This window comes from Vulpes vulpes, chromosome 7, assembly GCF_048418805.1.
Source record: "Vulpes vulpes isolate BD-2025 chromosome 7, VulVul3, whole genome shotgun sequence".
In the NCBI taxonomy this organism is placed as follows: Eukaryota; Metazoa; Chordata; class Mammalia; order Carnivora; family Canidae; genus Vulpes; species Vulpes vulpes.
The window spans coordinates 3,349,768-3,369,395 of record NC_132786.1 but is presented as its reverse complement, the minus strand read 5'-3'; the positions used below and the strand labels follow the sequence as shown (position 1 = coordinate 3,369,395).

The 19,628-nt window shown below is 37.1% G+C and overlaps 1 protein-coding gene across 1 annotated transcript in view; it reads left to right on the top strand.

Annotated features, from left to right (window-relative positions):
* Window positions 1-19,628, top strand: part of CNTNAP2 (contactin associated protein 2) — a 1,945,511-nt gene that overhangs the window by 1,021,407 nt on the left and 904,476 nt on the right. The window contains exon 9 of the mRNA XM_072762802.1: window positions 8,820-8,969. Within this exon, the coding sequence (XP_072618903.1) occupies window positions 8,820-8,969 (150 nt within the window). The remainder of the gene's footprint in view (window positions 1-8,819; window positions 8,970-19,628) is intronic.

Here is a 19,628-nt window from a genome sequence, read left to right as displayed (position 1 = left end):
TACATGTAAATATTAGCAAGTAGGTCAACTCACACATCCTGACTCTACAAATGAGGATCAGCTTGTGAAATGCAGTTCTTAAATGTACAATTCAGTGGATTCTGATAAGTGCATGGACTTACACACCCAGCCTGCAGTTGAGATATAGGATATGATCACCTCAGAGAGTCTCCTGCCACTCCCTGTGCATTTCCACCTGTGCCTCTCTCTCCTGGGCCATCTGACCTGATTTCTATCATCATAGGTTAGTTTTGCAGTTCAGGATTTTCCTATGTAAGGATTCATCCAGTGTTCTTTTTTTTTTTTTTCATCCAGTGTTATTTTTCATGTCCACATTCTTCCAGACACAAAATGTTGTTTGCACCAGTAGTTCATTCTTTTTTATTACGTAACCACATTTCCTTGTATGACTATACACTGTGTGGATAGACAATTATTTTCGGTTTAGGCCTATAATAAATAAAGCTGCCAAAAACATCCCTGTGCGAATATTTTTGCTACATATATTTTGATTAGGGGGAGGAAATATTTAGGAGGGGAATTGTTGGGTGATAGGATTAACACATGTTTAATTTTATTAAATACAAAACAAAACATAACTGAGCTGCCAAATAATTTTTCAAAGTGGTTGTATAATTTTACATTCTCGCGGGAAGTGTATGAGTTCAGATTGATCCTGATCGTGGCTAGTTCTTTTAGGTTTCTCCCCTGAAGTGGGTGGAAAATTGTGTATCATTATGGTTTTAATTTCCCTCATGACTCACAACAGTAATAAAAAATGTCATCCAGTATCCTTTCCTCTACGTATTTATCTATCTTAAAGATTCCATTTAAGTGTCTTTTTCAAGGCGAAGACATGTTTTTTATATGTATATTTTTGTTGGAGTTTGATTTGCCAACACACAGTATAACACCCAGTGCTCATTCCGTCAAGTGCCCCCCTCAGTGCCCATCACCCAGTCACCCCAAACCCCTTGCCCACCTCCCTTTCCACTACCCCTTGTTCATTTCCCAGAGTTAGGAGTCTCTCATGTTCTATCACCCTCTCTAATATTTCCCACTCATTTTCTTTCCTTTCTCCTTTAATCCCTTTCACTATTTTTTATATTCCCCAAATGAATGAGAACATACACTGTTTGTCCTTCTCCGATTGACTTACTTCACTCAACATCATACCCTCCAGGTCCATCCACATTGAAGCAAATGGTGGGTATTTGTCATTTCTAATGGCTGAGGAATATTCCATTGTATACAGAGACCACATCTTCTTTATCCATCATCTGTCGATGGACACCGAGGCTCCTTCCACAGTTTGGCTATTGTGGACATTGCTGCTAGAAACATCGGGGTGCAGGTGTCCCTGCGTTTCACTGCATCTGTGTCTTTCGGGTAAATCCCCAGCAGTGCAATTGCTGGGTCCTAGGGCAGGTCTATTTTTAACTCTTTGAGGAACCTCCACACAGTTTTCCAGAGTGGCTGCACCAGTTCACATTCCCACCCACAGTGCAAGAGGGTTCCCCTTTCTCCACATCCTCTCCAACATTTGTGGTTTCCTGCCTTGTTAATGTTCCCCATTCTCACTGGTGTGAGGTGGGATCTCATTATGGTTTTGATTTGTATTTCCCCGATGGCCACTGATGCAGAGCATTGTCTCATGGGCTTGTTGGCCATGTCTATGTCTTCTTTGGTGAAATTTCTGTTCATCCAAGACATGGTTTTAAAGCGACTTTTTGTCTGTACCTGTAGAGGAAAGCATTTGGCAGTCTCTTTAGCTTCCAGAAATAAAAGAGTTTCCTGCCTGCCCAAGCACCTTATAACCTGTTCTGTCTGACCACAGTGATCATATTTATTTTGCGGTTTGGATGGACACATAAAGGTGAGCAAGATTAAATGAGATCAAGTTCCTTATGATATGGAATTTATAAATAACATAAGATACTGCATGGCATATTTATAAGGGATATATTTTTCCCTTTTTGTTACATAAATGGATAATCGATAACTTATGAAATCTGTCAGTAGCACATCAGAACAGTGTAACTGCCTAAATATGGATTTGTGTCCTCAGAAATTTTTCTCTCTGGATTGAATACTGAGCAAGACTTGAAATTTCAGTCATTGTAATTTTATTTGAAACATTTTCAAACAGATGTTGCATCTTGGTTTGCTATTCTATTTTAAATACTTTCTTTTTTTCAATATTCATTAAACTAGTCTCTTCTTCTTGTCTCTAATAAGAGAAACATCTGTTTCTTCTTGTTCTATCTGTGAAAACTCCTCAAGAGCCTTACTTTAAAAAATAATACCATTAGAAAGACAGCCTAGATAGAATATGCTTCATTAACATTTTACATTTGCATACAAAACAAGTTTTTCTAGCAATTATAAGTTAGAGAAATGTAAGCGAAAATATTATAAAGCAATTTAGTTATCTTATGAAAAAAATTAAGGCCAGAAGCTGGAACATGGTTTCAAAGATGTTGATTTTAAGTTAAAAACTCTCTTTGTAAAACTATGTTTCCTTTTAGAACATACAGTTGAAAAGTTTTGATTGTTGTGAATTAATAATTAGAGGTATCCATTATAAAGTAATATCAAATAACCATTAAGTGTAAAACTACATCAAACTGGTTTATTTTTGCAACACAGATACTTTGAAAAATATGTACTCTGGTTTATATCACTCTTCTCAAAATTAGTCACCCATGCTTGCTTGCTTGGAATTATATTTAATATTAATATTAATTATATTTATATTATATTTAATTTCTGGAAATACTTCACAGACATTCAGCGAACCATTATCTATTTTTTTCAGAACGATATCTATTGAATAATGTAGTTAAAACACAATTTGAAGAGGGTAGAGCAGACCTGTAACTATCACATAATAAGACAGATTCATTATATAGCTCAAAGTTAGCTTAAATGAGCTTAAAAATTGTTGCCTCTGATATTAATAAAAGACACAATCGGCTATCCTGCCAAATCCTCCAGTTCCTCACCACTGACATTGAATGATTGGATTTACATGGGGGAGGAGGATATTCTTAAAGAAAACCAATTTTAATCATTTTATAATAGTTAATGCTTACAGAAGTTAACAACAAGCTAAGTTGCTATTTAGAAAGTGGGGCTCCCTGACTGTTTAAGGAACAGGAGCTACTTACTGAGGGCGGACTATGTGGCAAGTGCTTCTCTAAATAATCCCATACGTACACATAATCCTCACAACAACCCTATGAGGTAGATACTTTTATTAGTCCTATATAATAGGTAAGAAAACTGAGACAGGCTGAATTGCTGAAGGTCTGGCAATTAGGGGAGCAGAAATGAGGTTTGTATCCAGATGGTTTGACTTCTGAATCCCTGCTCTGTCCATTATGCTGTCTGCCCCTCTGCAGGTGAGTCTGTAAGCCAGACACTCTGGGCTCTAAATCCTTTCTCAGTCCCTTATAGGGCATGGTCCCTGTGACCCCACATAGAGGGAAGTCCCCCATTTTTTCAACAAGAACATTAAGAATACCTTTTAACTAACGTGAATGTAAAAACTTTTAGTTCTATAAGTGAATATATGTACAATATTTACCTAATTATTGTGTGTTTTTAAACTCACGTACGTAAATAATTTAGGAAGTTTATTCTCCACTCTTACTTTCTGGAAATAATTTGTTTTAATCTCTTCACCTGCTGCTTTAACATCAATTCTTTGTCATAACCTTGTGAGTCACCTAGCACATTTTTTTCAGGACAAATCATCATCACCTCTAAGTAATTTGTACACAGGAATTTTTTTTTCACCTCTAATGTTGTCACTGGACATATTTTTCTAAGCTTCATGTGTCCATTAGCATAATGCTAGGATACACTTTTTTTTAGTTGTCTTCTATGTGTTTATTTATGATTTGCACATTAAGACTTATTTTATTGCCATGTTCTTTAGAGGGCTTACTTACAACTACACCAATATTTGTAATTGTAACTGCCCCCAAAATAATAAACTTAACTCTTAGCTTCTTTCTCTATAAAATGAGACTATTTAAAACCTTAAAAAAATTTATTTGACATGATACGAATATAAATATCCTGCTCCCTGGGTGCCAGGCACTGCTTTAATGCTATAGAAATAGTAAATAATCTACTCCTCAAAACACATCTGTGAGGGGGAGAGTGTTATTTTCATTCCAGAGAAGAGAAGCCTGAGGCATGGAGTGGTTAGTAATGTGCCCAGGTTGGCCAGGGGCAGAGCAAACGCAGGCAGCCTGGCTCCTGAACCATCCTCCTCATCCTCGTGCTGTTTGCCATCCTGCTGTCTTGCTGCTCACTGCTGGGAAGGGTCAGTGCAGCCACATATAGAGTGTGAACGCACAGTGCCACACACACGTGACGAGCTCAGAAAGGGCTAGCCATAGGAGACGTGGGCATCTTTTCTCAGTATCAGTAATTAGCTTCCTCCTTTTTTGGTCTGACCCCAAGCCACTGTGCAGCCACTAGGACCCCCTGCTTCCAGGAGTCTGAGTCCCCATTGAGTCTGTTTCCTGGGATATCCACTGGCTCTCGAAGAGAGTGGAGAAGTCCCATGTCTTCAACAACAAATGAAAAGTGCTGCTTTCGTCTTGTTTGCTAATGTGTTCTTTGTTATGTATGACTCATACATTCCTTTCTTTTTTCTTAAGATTTTATCCATTTATTTGAGAGACAGCAAGCAAAAATTATGATTTTATCCATTTATCCTGGGATCATGACCTGAGCCAAGAGAGACGCTCAACCGACTGAGTCACCTAGGCACCTGTGACTCACAAATTTCTAATAAAACTTGAGATGATGATACATTTTTTTCTGAATAAATGTATTGGTATTTATTGCAAGTACCCATCTTATAGCAATGGCCTCATCAACTGTGGTATTCTGAGCGAATTTCAAATATTGAACTCCATAAACTCTTAACTTTAATAAATGTTCAATTTCATATGATTTAAAATTTGGTAAAATTGTTAGTTTCTAAAAAACGCCTTCAAGACAGTATTCCTTATAGCTTTTATGAAGCAAAAGTAATTCTGTACTGTACCCTCTAAGGTCCAGGAAATTGCAGAGGCAAAAAAAAAAAAAAAAAAAAACTGGAGCAAGTTTGCAGGAGAAGTCACATAAAATTAAAAAAAAAAAAAAAAAAAAAAAACTAGTACTTGTGTAAAAAAATGAATACGGAGTTTCACAAAGTATGGAGATGATTTAGATAAATACTCATGGGCTTATTCTTATGTGCCTTAAAGAAAATGCTAGATCCCAATTTTCATAACTTGCATGTAAAATTTTTATTTTAATTACAACTGTAAGGGAAAACCATCGATGTAAGAAAATACTAAAAGACATGTGGCATGTAGGAGATTACACGACCACAAAAAGCTGATGGTGCAAATGCTGAAAGTTAGCAAATGAAACTGGATGGTGTGTCAGTTATTTACCTATTTACCATCCTAAAGCTACATGAGAACAAGGACATCCCAGAAATTGAGCTGTGTTCAGATGCTGAGGCAAAGGAAGTGTGTGTGTGTGTGCGTGTGTGCGTGTGTGCAGGTGTGCATGCGCTGGTATAGGAGCACAGTGATCACGGATGCACAGAGGTTATATAACAGGTTTTGTTCTGGTCTGTTTTGTTTTTGTTTCTTTTTTTGTGATAACTGAGTCTCTGCAACCAGATCCATATGCGTTTCAATTCTTAGTTCTGCCATTTATTAGCTATGGGGTGTTTAAACATTATTAGATTTAGTTCTCTCACATATTTATTTGAGACAATAATTTCTAAAACATTTGGTGTGAATTATAAATGAATCACATGCAAGGTCGTAGCAGATTGAATAGCATATCGAGCTTAGAACACTGTATCTTTTTTTGTATATTTTTTATTGGAGTTCGATTTGCCAACATATAGTATTAACACCCAGTGCTCATCCCATCCAGTGCCCCCCTCAGTGCCCGTCACTGTATCTTTAAATACATCTATACACAGAGCTAATGCCATTAGATTCTGCTCTAGAAAAAAGACTTTAGGCTATTATTTTTTTATAATGTGTGGCTGAAAAGGATTTTTTAAAAGCAGCATATTTTCCTTTGAGCAAATGGATCATTCATTCCTCATGGAAGAATTGAACTTCTTTGCATCTGAGAGCCTATTCCTGTCATAGATGGCTAAGGCATACCTCTTGAAAATTAAAAGTACAAAACAATATTTAGGATTAAAATAAGTAGAAATCACGGTTTAAGCTCAGATGCGGCAGTAGTTGCTATCAACAAGCCTGCTTTTATCTGAGTCTTAATTTCTCTAGTAATTAAGATTCTTGAAAAAAAAAAAACTTTTTATTTTTACCTGATTGGAATAGAAGGCCTTTTTGCTCTAAATGACTAAGCTGATGATGTCCATTTATAAATTAATTGTCTGATGAAGAAATGTTCACAGGAAGTTTTAGAAAGACATTCTGGTCTACTGTTTAGAACAAAAAGATCTGTCAGCTGATGGTATTTTATACGTGACCTTTTCTGGATGTGTGATTATTTAGAATTAATTTGAGATTGGGCATTTGTAACATTGATGTCCTCGGGATCCATGCCCCAAAATTGCATTTCAAAGCAGGGTTCATCACATTATAAAGGCAAAAGCCAAAACCACGCCCTTCTATAGTTAATCAACACTAAAACTAGTTTTATAGTCTCCCAAAAAATGTTATGGTGAAGACATTGTCTTCTGTGCAACTGTTCTGTGAGAAAACCCTGATGTAACCTGCTTGAGGAGGAAATATTTCGGTAAACACTACTGACTTGTCTGACAGCTAACTTATTTTAATTTTAGAATGAGACTTCACGTACTAATTTCATAGCACAAAATTATGCATAGATCCTAAACATTTCGTTACTTGGAGGTCATTCAGTATTAATTACTTCAGTAAAGGGATTTTCTACTTACCTCCATTGAAATAAAATAGGCTGAATATATATTTCTAAATTAAAATTTGAAAATCCTAAAAAAAAAAAAAAATACCTGCGGTGCAGTTATTTGTAATGATACTTACCAGTAAAACACCAGTAAATACTACCTATATGTGACCATCTTATAAGTTCCAACAGGCTTTAATATTTTTCATTAAAATAGTATTTCTGTTTAATAGCGCAAGCCAACCAGCAGTTCATGCTTTTTCTGCGAAGGACCACACAGTAAATCGTTCAGGCTTTGTAAATGGTAACAAGTCTCTATAGCAACTACTTGACTCTGCCTTTGTAGAGCAGGACAATATATAAACAAATAAGCGTGGCTATCTTCCAATAAAACTTTATGTGGGAACTAAAATTTCAATGCTTACATAATTTTCACATGTACTTTATTATTCTGCTTATGTTTTTTTTAACTATTTAAAGATGTGATTTTTAGCTCTCAGGCCATACAAAAAAGGGGGCAGCAGGTCAGATTTGACTTATAAACTCATTTGAAGACCTCTAATCGGAGGTTTGGAGCTGTCATCTATGCTTCATTGACTTGCTCTTATTTTATTTTTAGGTTTTTTGTTTTGTTTTGTTTTTTGTTTATTTGTTTTTGTTTGTTTTTTGTTTTTTTTGGTTTTTTTTTTTTTTTTTTTTGCTAGGGTTCCCTTTCGTTTGTGAATCTGAAGTTTATCTTCAAGTAACTTCTTCCTGTGGATTCTAAATTATTCTATCTGGACTAGAACAAAATATCTTCCCTTTTCCATAGCATAGGCCTTTACAAGTTCAGAGAAAGCCACACTTACTCTCAAGACTTCCTCTCTCTCTTTGTTAGTATTTCCTCAACTCTTTCCTGATGTTTGTGTTCAATGGCTGATCTCCTTTGTTTGCTCCTTATTTTTCTAATTATTCTTTGCAAAGTGAGCTCAGGGGATCCCTGGGTGGCGCAGCGGTTTGGCGCCTGCCTTTGGCCCAGGGCGCGATCCTGGAGACCCGGGATCGAGTCCCACATCAGGCTCCCGGTGCATGGAGCCTGCTTCTCCCTCTGCCTGTGTCTCTGCCTCTCTCTCTCTCTCTCTGTGACTATCATAAAAAAAAAAAAAAAAAAAAAAAAACAAAGTGAGCTCAAACTGAACACATATTTTTTAAGTTATTGTCCGTCCAATGGAGAGTTTAAAAGAATCCTTGTTTCCAAAGATCTTTGTACTAAGCAACAGTGAAATGTAGTTGTTAGGAGTGGAAGCTGTCGATTTTAGCTTTGTTGGTTTATTTCTTTAAATATAACCGAATTCATTATAAAGATGCCTTATTTATCAATGATCAGATAACCCTGGTATTATTTCCTATGCTTACAAGTGGTTAATTAGCATATATTTTTTAGTGCTTACTTTCTACAAACTGATATACTTGCCAGGCACGGTTATTGAGAGGAAAATAATAGTACAAAAAATGTTCTTAAAAACAGAGACATTAGAGAAAAGTCATAAATCCATTTTCTCATCAGAAAGTGGCTTTTAGTAAACCTGATCATAGAATAAGTAATTAAATTAAAATAGTTTATCATCACCTTCCAAACAGCTTTATTCACTCCATTCATTTTCCCAGGTATGCCGAAGGCACATTATTGATTATTTCCCTACTTTATTGGGTTCTGCCATGCCTTATCTGTCCAATGGAGGATAAAACCACTTATCATATTAAAGAAACATGATATTAATTGCAAGTAGCACTTAATTTTTCTAGATGAAAATAGACTATTTTTTACCATTAAATTTCTGACCTTTTTGGCATTGAAAATTGTTTTAAACTATACCATCTTTAGAAAATAAATTGACTTTTTTACTTAACAGGTTCTGGGCTGAACGATGGACAGTGGCATGAGGTTCGTTTCCTAGCTAAGGAAAATTTTGCCGTTCTCACCATTGATGGAGATGAGGCTTCAGCAGTTCGAACTAATAGTCCTCTTCAAGTTAAAACTGGCGAGAAGTACTTTTTTGGAGGTAAGACTGCCATTTTTTTATTGGTTAACTAGTACATTGTTAGAAATGGAGTTCCAGTGAAGTTTGATTATGAAGTATTTATATTTGATTCAGTAGACTCAGCAGATCTCAGAAAAAAAAGCCAAACTCTTATTCCATGAGTTACAAAGAGTGGCAAATTTATGCTTCTTCATGTTAAAGGTACTTGCATCATGTCACCATATTCTTCTAGTTTAATTCAAATATTCAAAGTATAAAGTATGAGATTCTGAATGCATTCATTCTCATAATACTATCCTCAGGAATCAGGCCCTTAAAAAAAAAAAAAAAAGGAATCAGGCCCTTGGGTCACCTATTGCTATGTAATTAATTACTCTAAACCTTAGTGGCTTAAAACAGCAAAAGTTGCCTCACAGTTATTCTAGTCCTGATTTTTTTTTTTAAATAGGCTTCCCACCCAATATGGAGCTTGAACTCATGACCCCAAGAGTCCCATGCTTCATCACCTGAGCCAGCCAGGCTCCTCTGTGTCACAGTTATTCTAGGTCATGGATTCAGGAAGAATTTAGCTGGCTGATTCCGATTTGTGGTCCCTCGTGAGGTTTTTCTACCCAAGCACTTGACTGTGACTGCATTATCTGCAGCCTTGCCTGGGCTAGAGAATCAGTTTCCAAGAAGGTGTGCTCACTAGGTTGACAGCTGGTACTGGTTGTTGTCCGGGGCGCCCTGGTTCTCCTCCAAGTGGCTCTGATTTTCCAGGCCTGTCTTCTTCAAGCTCCCTCTCTCATAGGTGATGTGTCTGAGAGAGGAGATCAGGGGAGAGAAGTAGAGAGGAGAGGAAAACCAGTAAATGAGAGAGAAAGCTTCCTAGATGGAAGCCAAGGTTGTTTTATAATCTAGTCTTGGAAGTGACATCCCATCACTTCAGTTATACACAGTTTGGTAGAAGTGAGTCAGTAAATCCAGACCACACTTAGAGGAAAGAGATTACATGAGGAGACATGCACTGAGAACATCTCTGAGGCTGCCTACCACGGATCGCCTTACAGGAGAGCCAGCTTATTACACATCTCTTGATTCTTAAGTCATGAAAAAATTATTGAAAAGAAGGTTCTCTTAAAACAATAAATTCTACTATATGTAAAAAAGTGTTGTAGCATGGACTTGGGCATACTTTTTTAGTTCAAAAAATATATACTGCCAGAATTTTTTTATCATTAATGAAACATGAGGACATGTTTTTATTAAAGTGGTAGGTAAAAAAAAATAAAAATAAATAAAAATAAAATAAAGTGGTAGATATGTTGTTTAAATCAATATATATCTTTCACTAGATTATTGACTTCCCCATCCTAAATAATGCAGCAGAAGATTTAAAAAAAAATATATTGCGTTCTTAGAAAAGGCTTTGTTAAACTTTCAAAAAACATGTGTGTACATATATCTGCTTCTGAAAATCTATTTATTAATATTCACATTTATTCAACTGTCTGTATATCACTATGTTTATATATATTTCTAATTAGTAGAATAAGCCTATTTGAGAATAGTCACCTTGTAGATCTTGTTCCCTGTTATATCCTCCACGGTCTTAGAAAAATTCCTGGAATATAGACGACCAATAAATATGAATGAATTAGTAAATTTAGAAAAACAAGCAAGGCAAGCATTTTACTCCCAGTTGTTTGAAAGAAGAAATAGAAGCCCACAGAGCTTTATTGACTTGCCACTGAGTTTGTAGCCAGCACCTGAACTCAAGACCTCTGACTCTTGTACCAGGGTCTTTCTCACTATGCATCAAGATATAATGAGTGACAACTCAGAGGCAAAAGACCTGAGCTAGACCTCTCTGTCTTGAACCTTACATTGTGTTCATTGCAAGTTAAAAACTACACATTTTTTGCAAGGCTCTCGTTAAATATTTGATGATTGGTTGAAAGTCAGACAAGGTGTCTTATGAGTGAATGAACTGGGGCTTATGGGTGTGAGAAAACATAACCTAGCAGCCCAACTGGTTTTCCTGCAAAAGCATATTTAATATGATGGGATTTTGGCCAATAGTTTTCATTGCTGCCATAGAAAATGGATCACAGTAGTCAGTTGGAAAACTATTGATAATCCCTACCCATCCAAATGGCAGTGGAATATCTTTGGTCGTGGATGAGCATGCTGAATGCCTAAGGCAAGTTTCTGATCTCTTTCCATCTAGATGGGTAGCCTCATCGCTATAACCAACAAATAAGGCACAGAGTTAATGGCATATGAGGGCTTCATAGTGTGCTACTTACTATTGCTTTACAGATTTTGGGTTTTAAACCAGGTGGTTAGGAGCATATTTTCTCCCTTTTGAGTCTTTGGTCTGCCATTGGGAAATGCTGTCAGCAGATGATAACGATGCTTCTCTGGTTATATCTTCATCAGCTGAATCCATGGAATATATGAGAATCACCAGGGGAACTTGTTACATTTCAGAATTCTCAGCCCCCACTCCTGGAACTCAATATAGAATGCTGGGAAAATAAAGAATCCTAAGTTTCAAGTTATTCTGGCACAAATGATCTGAGGAACAGAATTATAGATCAACCTTAGCCAATTTGCATGCACATCTTTCAGATTCTCCTGAAAGACCGTGTCAGTCACCAAAAAGTAAGATAAGTGAGAATTAGCTACCGCCGTGTAGCTTAGCCACCATGGAGCAGTAAAAAGAAACCACAGGCCAAGGTCTGGTGCACATACAGACGTTTATTAAATGAACATTTTTATTAGCGAGCTGGCACAATGCAGTTAATACAAATTCTTCTGTAAGCTCATTGAAGTCCTAGCTCTCTGACTTGCTATACTTTGAATAAAATGTTCTCTTTGGGCAGCTTTCACAGGATTTTAGAAGCAGGATTCAGCTATCCTCAGCCAGTGCCAAACAACAGAAAGTCTCCTAAGCTGATGGCTGGCACACGATCACTAAGTGATCCAGATTCCAGAACTATGTCCAAGGCTTCAGGTCACCAGCTTCACTTGTCTTACCCTGTCTGCACACAGGCTGTGGGTATCTCTAAAAGGTGTTTTGCCAAACTACATATCCTTAATATCTTTAATTTCACGACTGAGATATCTTCCCTGACATTTATCTAACATTTATGCTGATTAACAAAGCCCTAATTTCACCAAAGAAAACCCAGTTTGGCATTTAGTAAGTTGATTAGAGGAACAGGCAGCAGAAATCCTGAGTCGCTGCCTCTGGGATGCTGCTTTCAGATTAGAGCGTGAGCTGTGTCTAGATTGTAAGTTAAACACACACACGGCTTCCTCTTGTCTGTGCTGACAAATTTAAAGTTAGTTGTAGATGTTGTAAATAAAAACATCTTAAGAAACATTAGTAGAGTGGAAAGAAAATTGACTCCCTTCTAAAATGTGAGCTTTGAAACACACATTCCTGGCTTGGGGTTGTGGCTTCACTCAGTTGATAGGTCATTTTAATGACTTATCTTACTTCTTCATCCAATTGAAAGGCAGTAGAATTGTAAATAATGTAGTGAATATTCCCAGCATTACCTGTTAAACCCAGGGTCTGACTCCAGGGGATGCTATGTGCTGACTCCATTTCCAATCCGTGTGGAGTCTTTAACTCATCAGGGACAGGCCAGGCCCTTTCTAAGAAAGATCTGAGGTTTCAGACCATGTGCTCCTCTAAAGCATCTGACTGACGTCCCCACAAATCAAAGCATCCCTTCCTCCTTGGTGAAAAACAAATTGTTTTCTTACCAGGTGAAAGCCTTAACTAAGGGCTTGCTGGCCTTATGTACTCAATTACAGATTCCTGAACGTGTGCACACTTGGTTTCTTTTGAAGTAAAGTCCTGGTCATGTAGCTTCTATTCTTTGTGGCTGATTCCTACCAGCGTGGAGCTTTATCTCTCCACGCCTGTGCCCTGTTAATCCCAGAAAATGCCTTAGTTCTCCTCTGGAGCACTCGTGATCAGATATTTAAGGACCAAGAATTCTTCTGCCTTGTTCTTTCTTGGGAATAAACAGAAAAAAAAAGAGATTATTTATTTGGGATGTTTCCTCAGCAGTAGTTATTTTGGTTGCTTTAATTCTTTACTCTACCACCCAACTGGAGTTACTTTTGATAACACTTCATTGATTTTAACAATCAAAGGAAATTTATTTATTGACTGTTTACTGGTAATAGGCTTCTGATACCAGCCAGAGCCCCATGGTCATGAGAGAATAGAAGGATTTGTAAATGTCTAAATTTTCTCAGGATTGGTATTTGTATATTATTATTTTTTTGTTGCTTTCATTTGGAAGGAAAGGAACAGTGGGCTGAAGAGAAGAGGTAAGAAAGTTTGAGAGCTAGTCTTCCTGGAAGAGGGTGGCTGCTCTCAAGAGAGACTTTCCTTCCAAATATACATGGATTATTTCATTTATCTTTTCTGCTATAAAACTGGGATCTTGGGATCCCTGGGTGGCTCAGCGGTTTGGCACCTGCCTTTGGCCCAGGGCGCCATCCTGGAGACCCGGGATCGAGTTCCACATTGGGCTCCTGGCATGGAGCCTGCTTCTCCCTCCTCCTGTGTCTCTGCCTCTCTCTCTCTCTCTCTCTCTATGTCTATGTCTATCATGAATAAATAAATTTTAAAAATCTTTATAAAAAAAACCTTGGATCTCAGTTTGTTCATTTATACCCAAAAAGGTTATAGAGCCTCTAGTATAACCCATGCTAAGTGCTGGGTTATGCTAGGTGCTGGCCATATATCATGACAAAAAAAAAAAAAAAGAAGAAGAAGACATAATCCGTACCCTTGTGGAATTTATAGTTTTTTGCTTTCACAGCAACATGCGTCTCACCCTTATAAAGTTGTCATTTTATATTATTTATATGATTCTCCTACTAATTTTATAGCTATTCTGAGCTCCATCTGGAGAAACCTCTGCTTTGCACTGACGACTTCTCAACCAGTTGGATGAGGCTCACATTGTCAAAAATAGTCTCCTTTACTTAAAGTTGGTTGATCGTAGACGTTAATCACATCTGCAAAATACTTCCACAACAATCCCTAGAGTTGTATTTGAATAACCGGACGTTGTAGCCTGCCCAAGTTGACGCATAAAATTACCTATCAAAGGGCTTTATATATCCTGGATTTGAGACATCACATAAAATTATAATCAGACATCTGGTTTAATGTACAGATGAAGAAGTACCAGAAACTGCTTTTTTTATATATATATATAATTTCCAGGTCTCCTACATGCTTATTTATCTATTTGGTTTAATTTTTATACTTTCTAATGTTACCTCTTTTGTTCCCTATCTTTTACTAAGATAAAATTTACAAATGCTAAAATCCACCTGTTTCAAGTGTACAATTCAGTGAATTTTAGTACATTGATACAGTGGTGAAGCCATCACTAGCACCCAGCTCTAAGGTGGTTTCTTTAACTCCTCAAATCCCCCCCAGCCCTTCTACAGTCAGTTTCCACTCCTGCTTCACCCAGGCAACCGCTGACATGGTTGCTTCTGCCCCTATGTTTCTTTTTCTAGACGCTTCTTGCACTTTTATGGATTTGCGGTTTGTTTTTTGATTCTTCTCTGGTTGACTCTTCCATGTAGTTCTCCTTAGAGACTTCACGCAACCCTCACCTTCTCCGGGGGGGGGGGGGTCTTTCCTCCTGATCCAGCGCACAGCCCTGCCCCCACTCCCCACCCCCAGCCTCTCTACTTTCTTCCCTCCTGCCACAGCACATCATCATGCTCTGACATTCTACATCTTTCATTACTGACTATACTGATTATTTGCTGTTGGACTCTACTAGAACAGAAGCACTAAGAAGGCAAGGATATTGGTTATTTTTGTTTTCTCATGTATCTTGAGTATTTAGGAATAATGTTTGACACGTAATAGGTTCTCAGTGTCTGTTTATTCATTGAGTAAATTAATCAGTGATCCCTTATGGATATATTTAAGGGCTACATGCACAAAGGACTACCGTACTTTTTATTTCCACATAGATTATGAGCTTCTGTCATATGCCCCTCACCCCTGAAAAAATTTAGGTAAGGGATTCTGATTGTGCTAGCATGTGATATTCCATTGTCATGTTTGGCAGGTATAACTTCTCATGGTCTTGAAGATAAAATAATTTTTATTATATCAGATGCAATTTTTTTATCTAAACGTGCTACATGTACAACTAATAAGTAGTAGAGACAGGATTTAAATAATTTCATTTAGTGAATATTTGCTTAAACCTGGCATCATTATTCATACTAGAACAGTGAACAAGCCAGAAAGAATATTTGGCTCTCAGAAGGTTACATTCTGATTAAAATAACAGATTGGTAAAATGAGTATTTTTTTTTTTTTTGGAGACAATAAATCAGGCAAAGGATGGGAAGTTCTTAGGGGAGGGGTGTTGAGGATTGCCACTTACCATAAGTTGACCACAGGAAGCCTCAGTTGAGAAGATGGTATTTGGGCAAAGAGCTCAAAGGGGTGAGGAGATATGGGAGAGGAGCGTCCCTGATAGAAGAGTCAGTGCAAGCAGATGCACAGGTGGTGAGCACGTGGCATGCTTGAGGAAAGGAGGCCAGCATAGCTTTAGGAATGGGAGCAGTCAGAAGCTGGGGTGTGAGGGGCCCTTTCCTCTGAGTGAAATGGGAAGGCGTTTGAAGATTGGACCAGGGGAGTGGCATAGTCTACCTTTAAAAATGGTCTCTAAGGATGCTGTTATCCGAAAAGAGGGAGCAGAGTGGAAACTATTGCAATAATCCAGATAAAGGAAGGTAGAGACCGAGTGGTAGTAGCAGAGGGATCAGATGACCAATTCTGAATCTATTTTTGGAAGTCAAGCCAATAGGACTTGCCCACGGTGGGATATACATTGTGATATACAAACAGGAGTCCAAGATAACACCAGTCCACCTGACAGAAAGCCTAGAGCTTACCTTAGCCCCTCTTCCACACTGCTTCTCTCCCCTTCTACACTGTGGCAGTGTTTCCCTAAAACTTAGTTCTGACCTGTGCATAATGAACTACTGACATGTCTGTCTGTGCAGTGACCTATTATCCTTCCCCCCAAATCAACAGGACGATGACCTACACCCCACCCCTCACTTTCACGTCTTCCTGAATCTTCTCTCTTGATTTGCCTGGATGGAATCTGGCTCAGTTCCCAAATCTCTCAAGTCTTCACCAGACACTCTTTTTTACCGTATCACCCATGGGATATAACAAGGGTCAAGAGTCTACTGATGTAAAGCTAGCTCTTGTAAATTAAATTCCAATTAGTCTCTGATTGGGGGACCACAGCGCCTCTCAGAAATAGAAAAGTGTAGGACGCTGACTCAAAGTTCATCAGCTGCTATAAAATAAGATGGCCTTTAAAAATATTAGTTCACTAGTGGAAAGGGAGGTGGGCGGGGGGTTGAGGTGACGGGGTGATGAGCACTGAGGGGGCACTTAGCGGGATGAGCACTGGGTGTTATGCTATATGTTGGCAAATTGAACTCCAATAAAAAAAAAATTAGAGAGAGAGAAAAATCAAGAAACAGACTTTTATTTTTTTTGAAACAGATTCTTAACCATAGGGACAAACACTGTTCCCAGAAGGGAGGTGGGTGAGGAGATGGGTTAAATAAGGGATGGTGATTAAGGAGGTCAACTTGTCATGATGAACGCAGGGTGATGTATGGAATTGTTGAATCACTATATTGTACACTTGAAACTAATATCACACTGTATGCTAACTAACTGGAATTAAAATACAAAAATTAAAAGAAAAAAATATTAGTTCACATATAACCTGATAGTGGATGTACTTCCAGCTTGAAAGTGCTGCCTAACTGTAATCTTCTCCTCCTGCTCTTTGTTCCATTCAGGGTCCACCTATACTGAGGTTGGAGAGGGTTAGAAGACAAACTATTGTCTTTTTACAAATAAAATGAAAGTTGACCATCATTTGCATTTGCTGAACATTGTTATTAATATTAGAAATTTTGAGTTCCCCACCTTTTGTGTAATATGCATCTCTTTGAAATACTAATTTAGTTTTATAAATAGCAAGAGACAACTTTTTCTCACCAACTAACAGTTTATTAAACCTCAGAATGAGAAATGAGGAAATCACAGCTTAGAACTTTAGAGATTCCTGTGAATTGTTAATATTTTATTTGATTTAGATTGGCTAACACTATCTAATGATTAGAATTCATTTTTCTTTTACTGATTCCAAACCTACTAATTAATTTTTTTGCATATATTTTTTTCTTTCATGCTTTTATGGTTTTACCCTGGTTCAATATTATAAAATTACTATATTATATAAAACCTTATATTGTTTTTCTCTTTTTTAGCATTAGAGAGTTGATCCATCCTTAACTGGAGTAAGTTAACCTAGAAACTTTGTCAGTTATTAATTTCTTTTTTTTCAGTTATCAATTTCTTAAAAAGGATCTGATTGTACAAAAACAACCAACTACTTGCCCTTATAAATATTTAGATCAGTATTTGCTATTCTATGCAAATTCATCCCCCACTTTTAAAAAAGTACATTTTTAAGCATTTCTTTCCATTATGAGAACATTAATAAGGAGAGACACATTTCTTTTTCAGTCCAATTCCCAAAGTACTTTTGGTTGTATTAGTTTGTTTTCCAATTATGTGCATAAAAGAAAAGGGCAAAGAAGAGGAAGGGAATTGCACAATGAAATTGAATACATTAACTTCATGAGAAACTGTTTCACTGCTGGAGATAGGAAAGTATTCATTATATAGCCCCAAATTCCAAAGACCTTTATATATCTCCTAGAAGTAAAATTTGCTTAGAGCTAGGATTTGGGCTAATTAGAGTTATTGTGATATTCTATATGCCTTTGCTTCTTTCTGGCTCTGTGAATGGCTTGCGTTGGGAATATTCAGATTTCAGACAGAATTGTAAGTAGTTTTTCAAAGAAGAAAAATCATGGAATTATAACAACTCTTTGACTTGCAAGAATTGTCTTAATACTGTGGCTGTTTATCACTGGCATCTTCTGCTTTCTTCTTATATTAATTTTACTACATTAAAATCAGTGGAGCAAAAGAAAGTAATGTTCTGACTGTGGAAATAATATAGGTAACTCTACAAATATATAAGTTAAATATGGTTTCTCTATGTATTTTTTAGAAAGTATTTTCCAGATCTAAAATGCTCTAAACTGAAAAATACAGCCACATTTTAAAACTGGGATGACTCGCATATGCGATACGTGTCAGGTTATTACTTGAGGAGCATAAATGTTTCTATAGATATCTTAATCATTGATTTTACAATGTTTTATCAAAATAAAAAAAAGGCAAAAGGAAGAAATTCATACTTTTTTTTTTATGAGTGATGTGTCTGTTTAGGTACTCTAAGAAGCAGAGATTAAAATGGAATTAGACATTTGAAAGACTTACTGGACAGAATGCCTCTGAAGGACTCGGGGTTAAGGGGGGAAGAGCAGGTCTGATACCTTGAGTAAAAAGAGAAAGGAGAAGAGATTGAGTAGGAATAGCCCCAGAGTGTGGGCCATGATCCCTTGCAAAATTGCCTGTTAGCATCTGTCACCGAAGGGAAATGGCTGGACCCTGATCCTGTTGCCGTAGGTAGTTGTTTAGAGCTGTCTGGGCATCCATGGCCTCAGCAGAAGAGCCTCCATGGATGCAGTTTTATACCAGCCAACCCTGATCCTCAAACAGGAAAGATGTAACAAGCATCCCTCTTTGACCAGCATAAGTGAAAACAGAAGATAGTTCTAGAAGTTCTTTCATAATATTTCTTTACAAGCCAGAAAAAAAAGTGTATTTGTTTTTCCTAGTATAATTGGTATTTCTGTCTGCATTCTTAATTCTCTGTGGCCAAATAAAGAGAGGAAATGATTGTAGGGTACTTATTTTTAAAAACTGCTAAGAATTCAAAGAATAATACTCTTGGATGTGCAGGAAGAAAACTAAAATGGGAGCCAGTGCCTGTGATCATGCAGGTCTGTCAGTGATTATTTTGTTTGCCCATTTGATTTTTCCTTTAGGCAGGCAATTATTTATACATAAACTTCTCCTTTTGAACTAGGAAGTAAATTCTTTCTGAGTGTGTGCCTTTTTCTATTTTCTATTGTTGGGATTTTGAAGATGATCATAGACTCAAATAAACTAGTTTTTCTAGTCTGACTCATCCAGGAAGTAATCAAATAGAGCATTTGCTAAATTATCGCCCTTTTTTTTTCCTTTTTTTTTTTTTTTAATTCTTCTTTCTTTTGGCTTCCCCCTTCCCGATATCAGCAATCAGTTGTCCTTAAATAATTAAGAATCACTGTTTACTCTCCAGTGGAATTTTACGATAATAAGGAATTTGTAAGACTCTCTGGCCTTCAAGACCCTAAAAAGGATACATCTTTAGTGGTGAAATTTCAAGTCTTCTTTAGGGTATAGGGTGTGGGAGAAAGGATGCAGGAATTTAGGCATAAGACCATGCTAGTAGCGTTCACGTCAGCTGATTTCACAGTCTGGCCCTAAAATTATATCATTTCAGTACCTTTTCATCAACACATCCCTAAACTTCTTCAACAACTAGATCCTCTGGATCTTCCTTCTGTGTAATAAGCATAATTAGTACCAAAAATGTTACACCACTCTCTTAGTGAACCTAATCTATAATGACC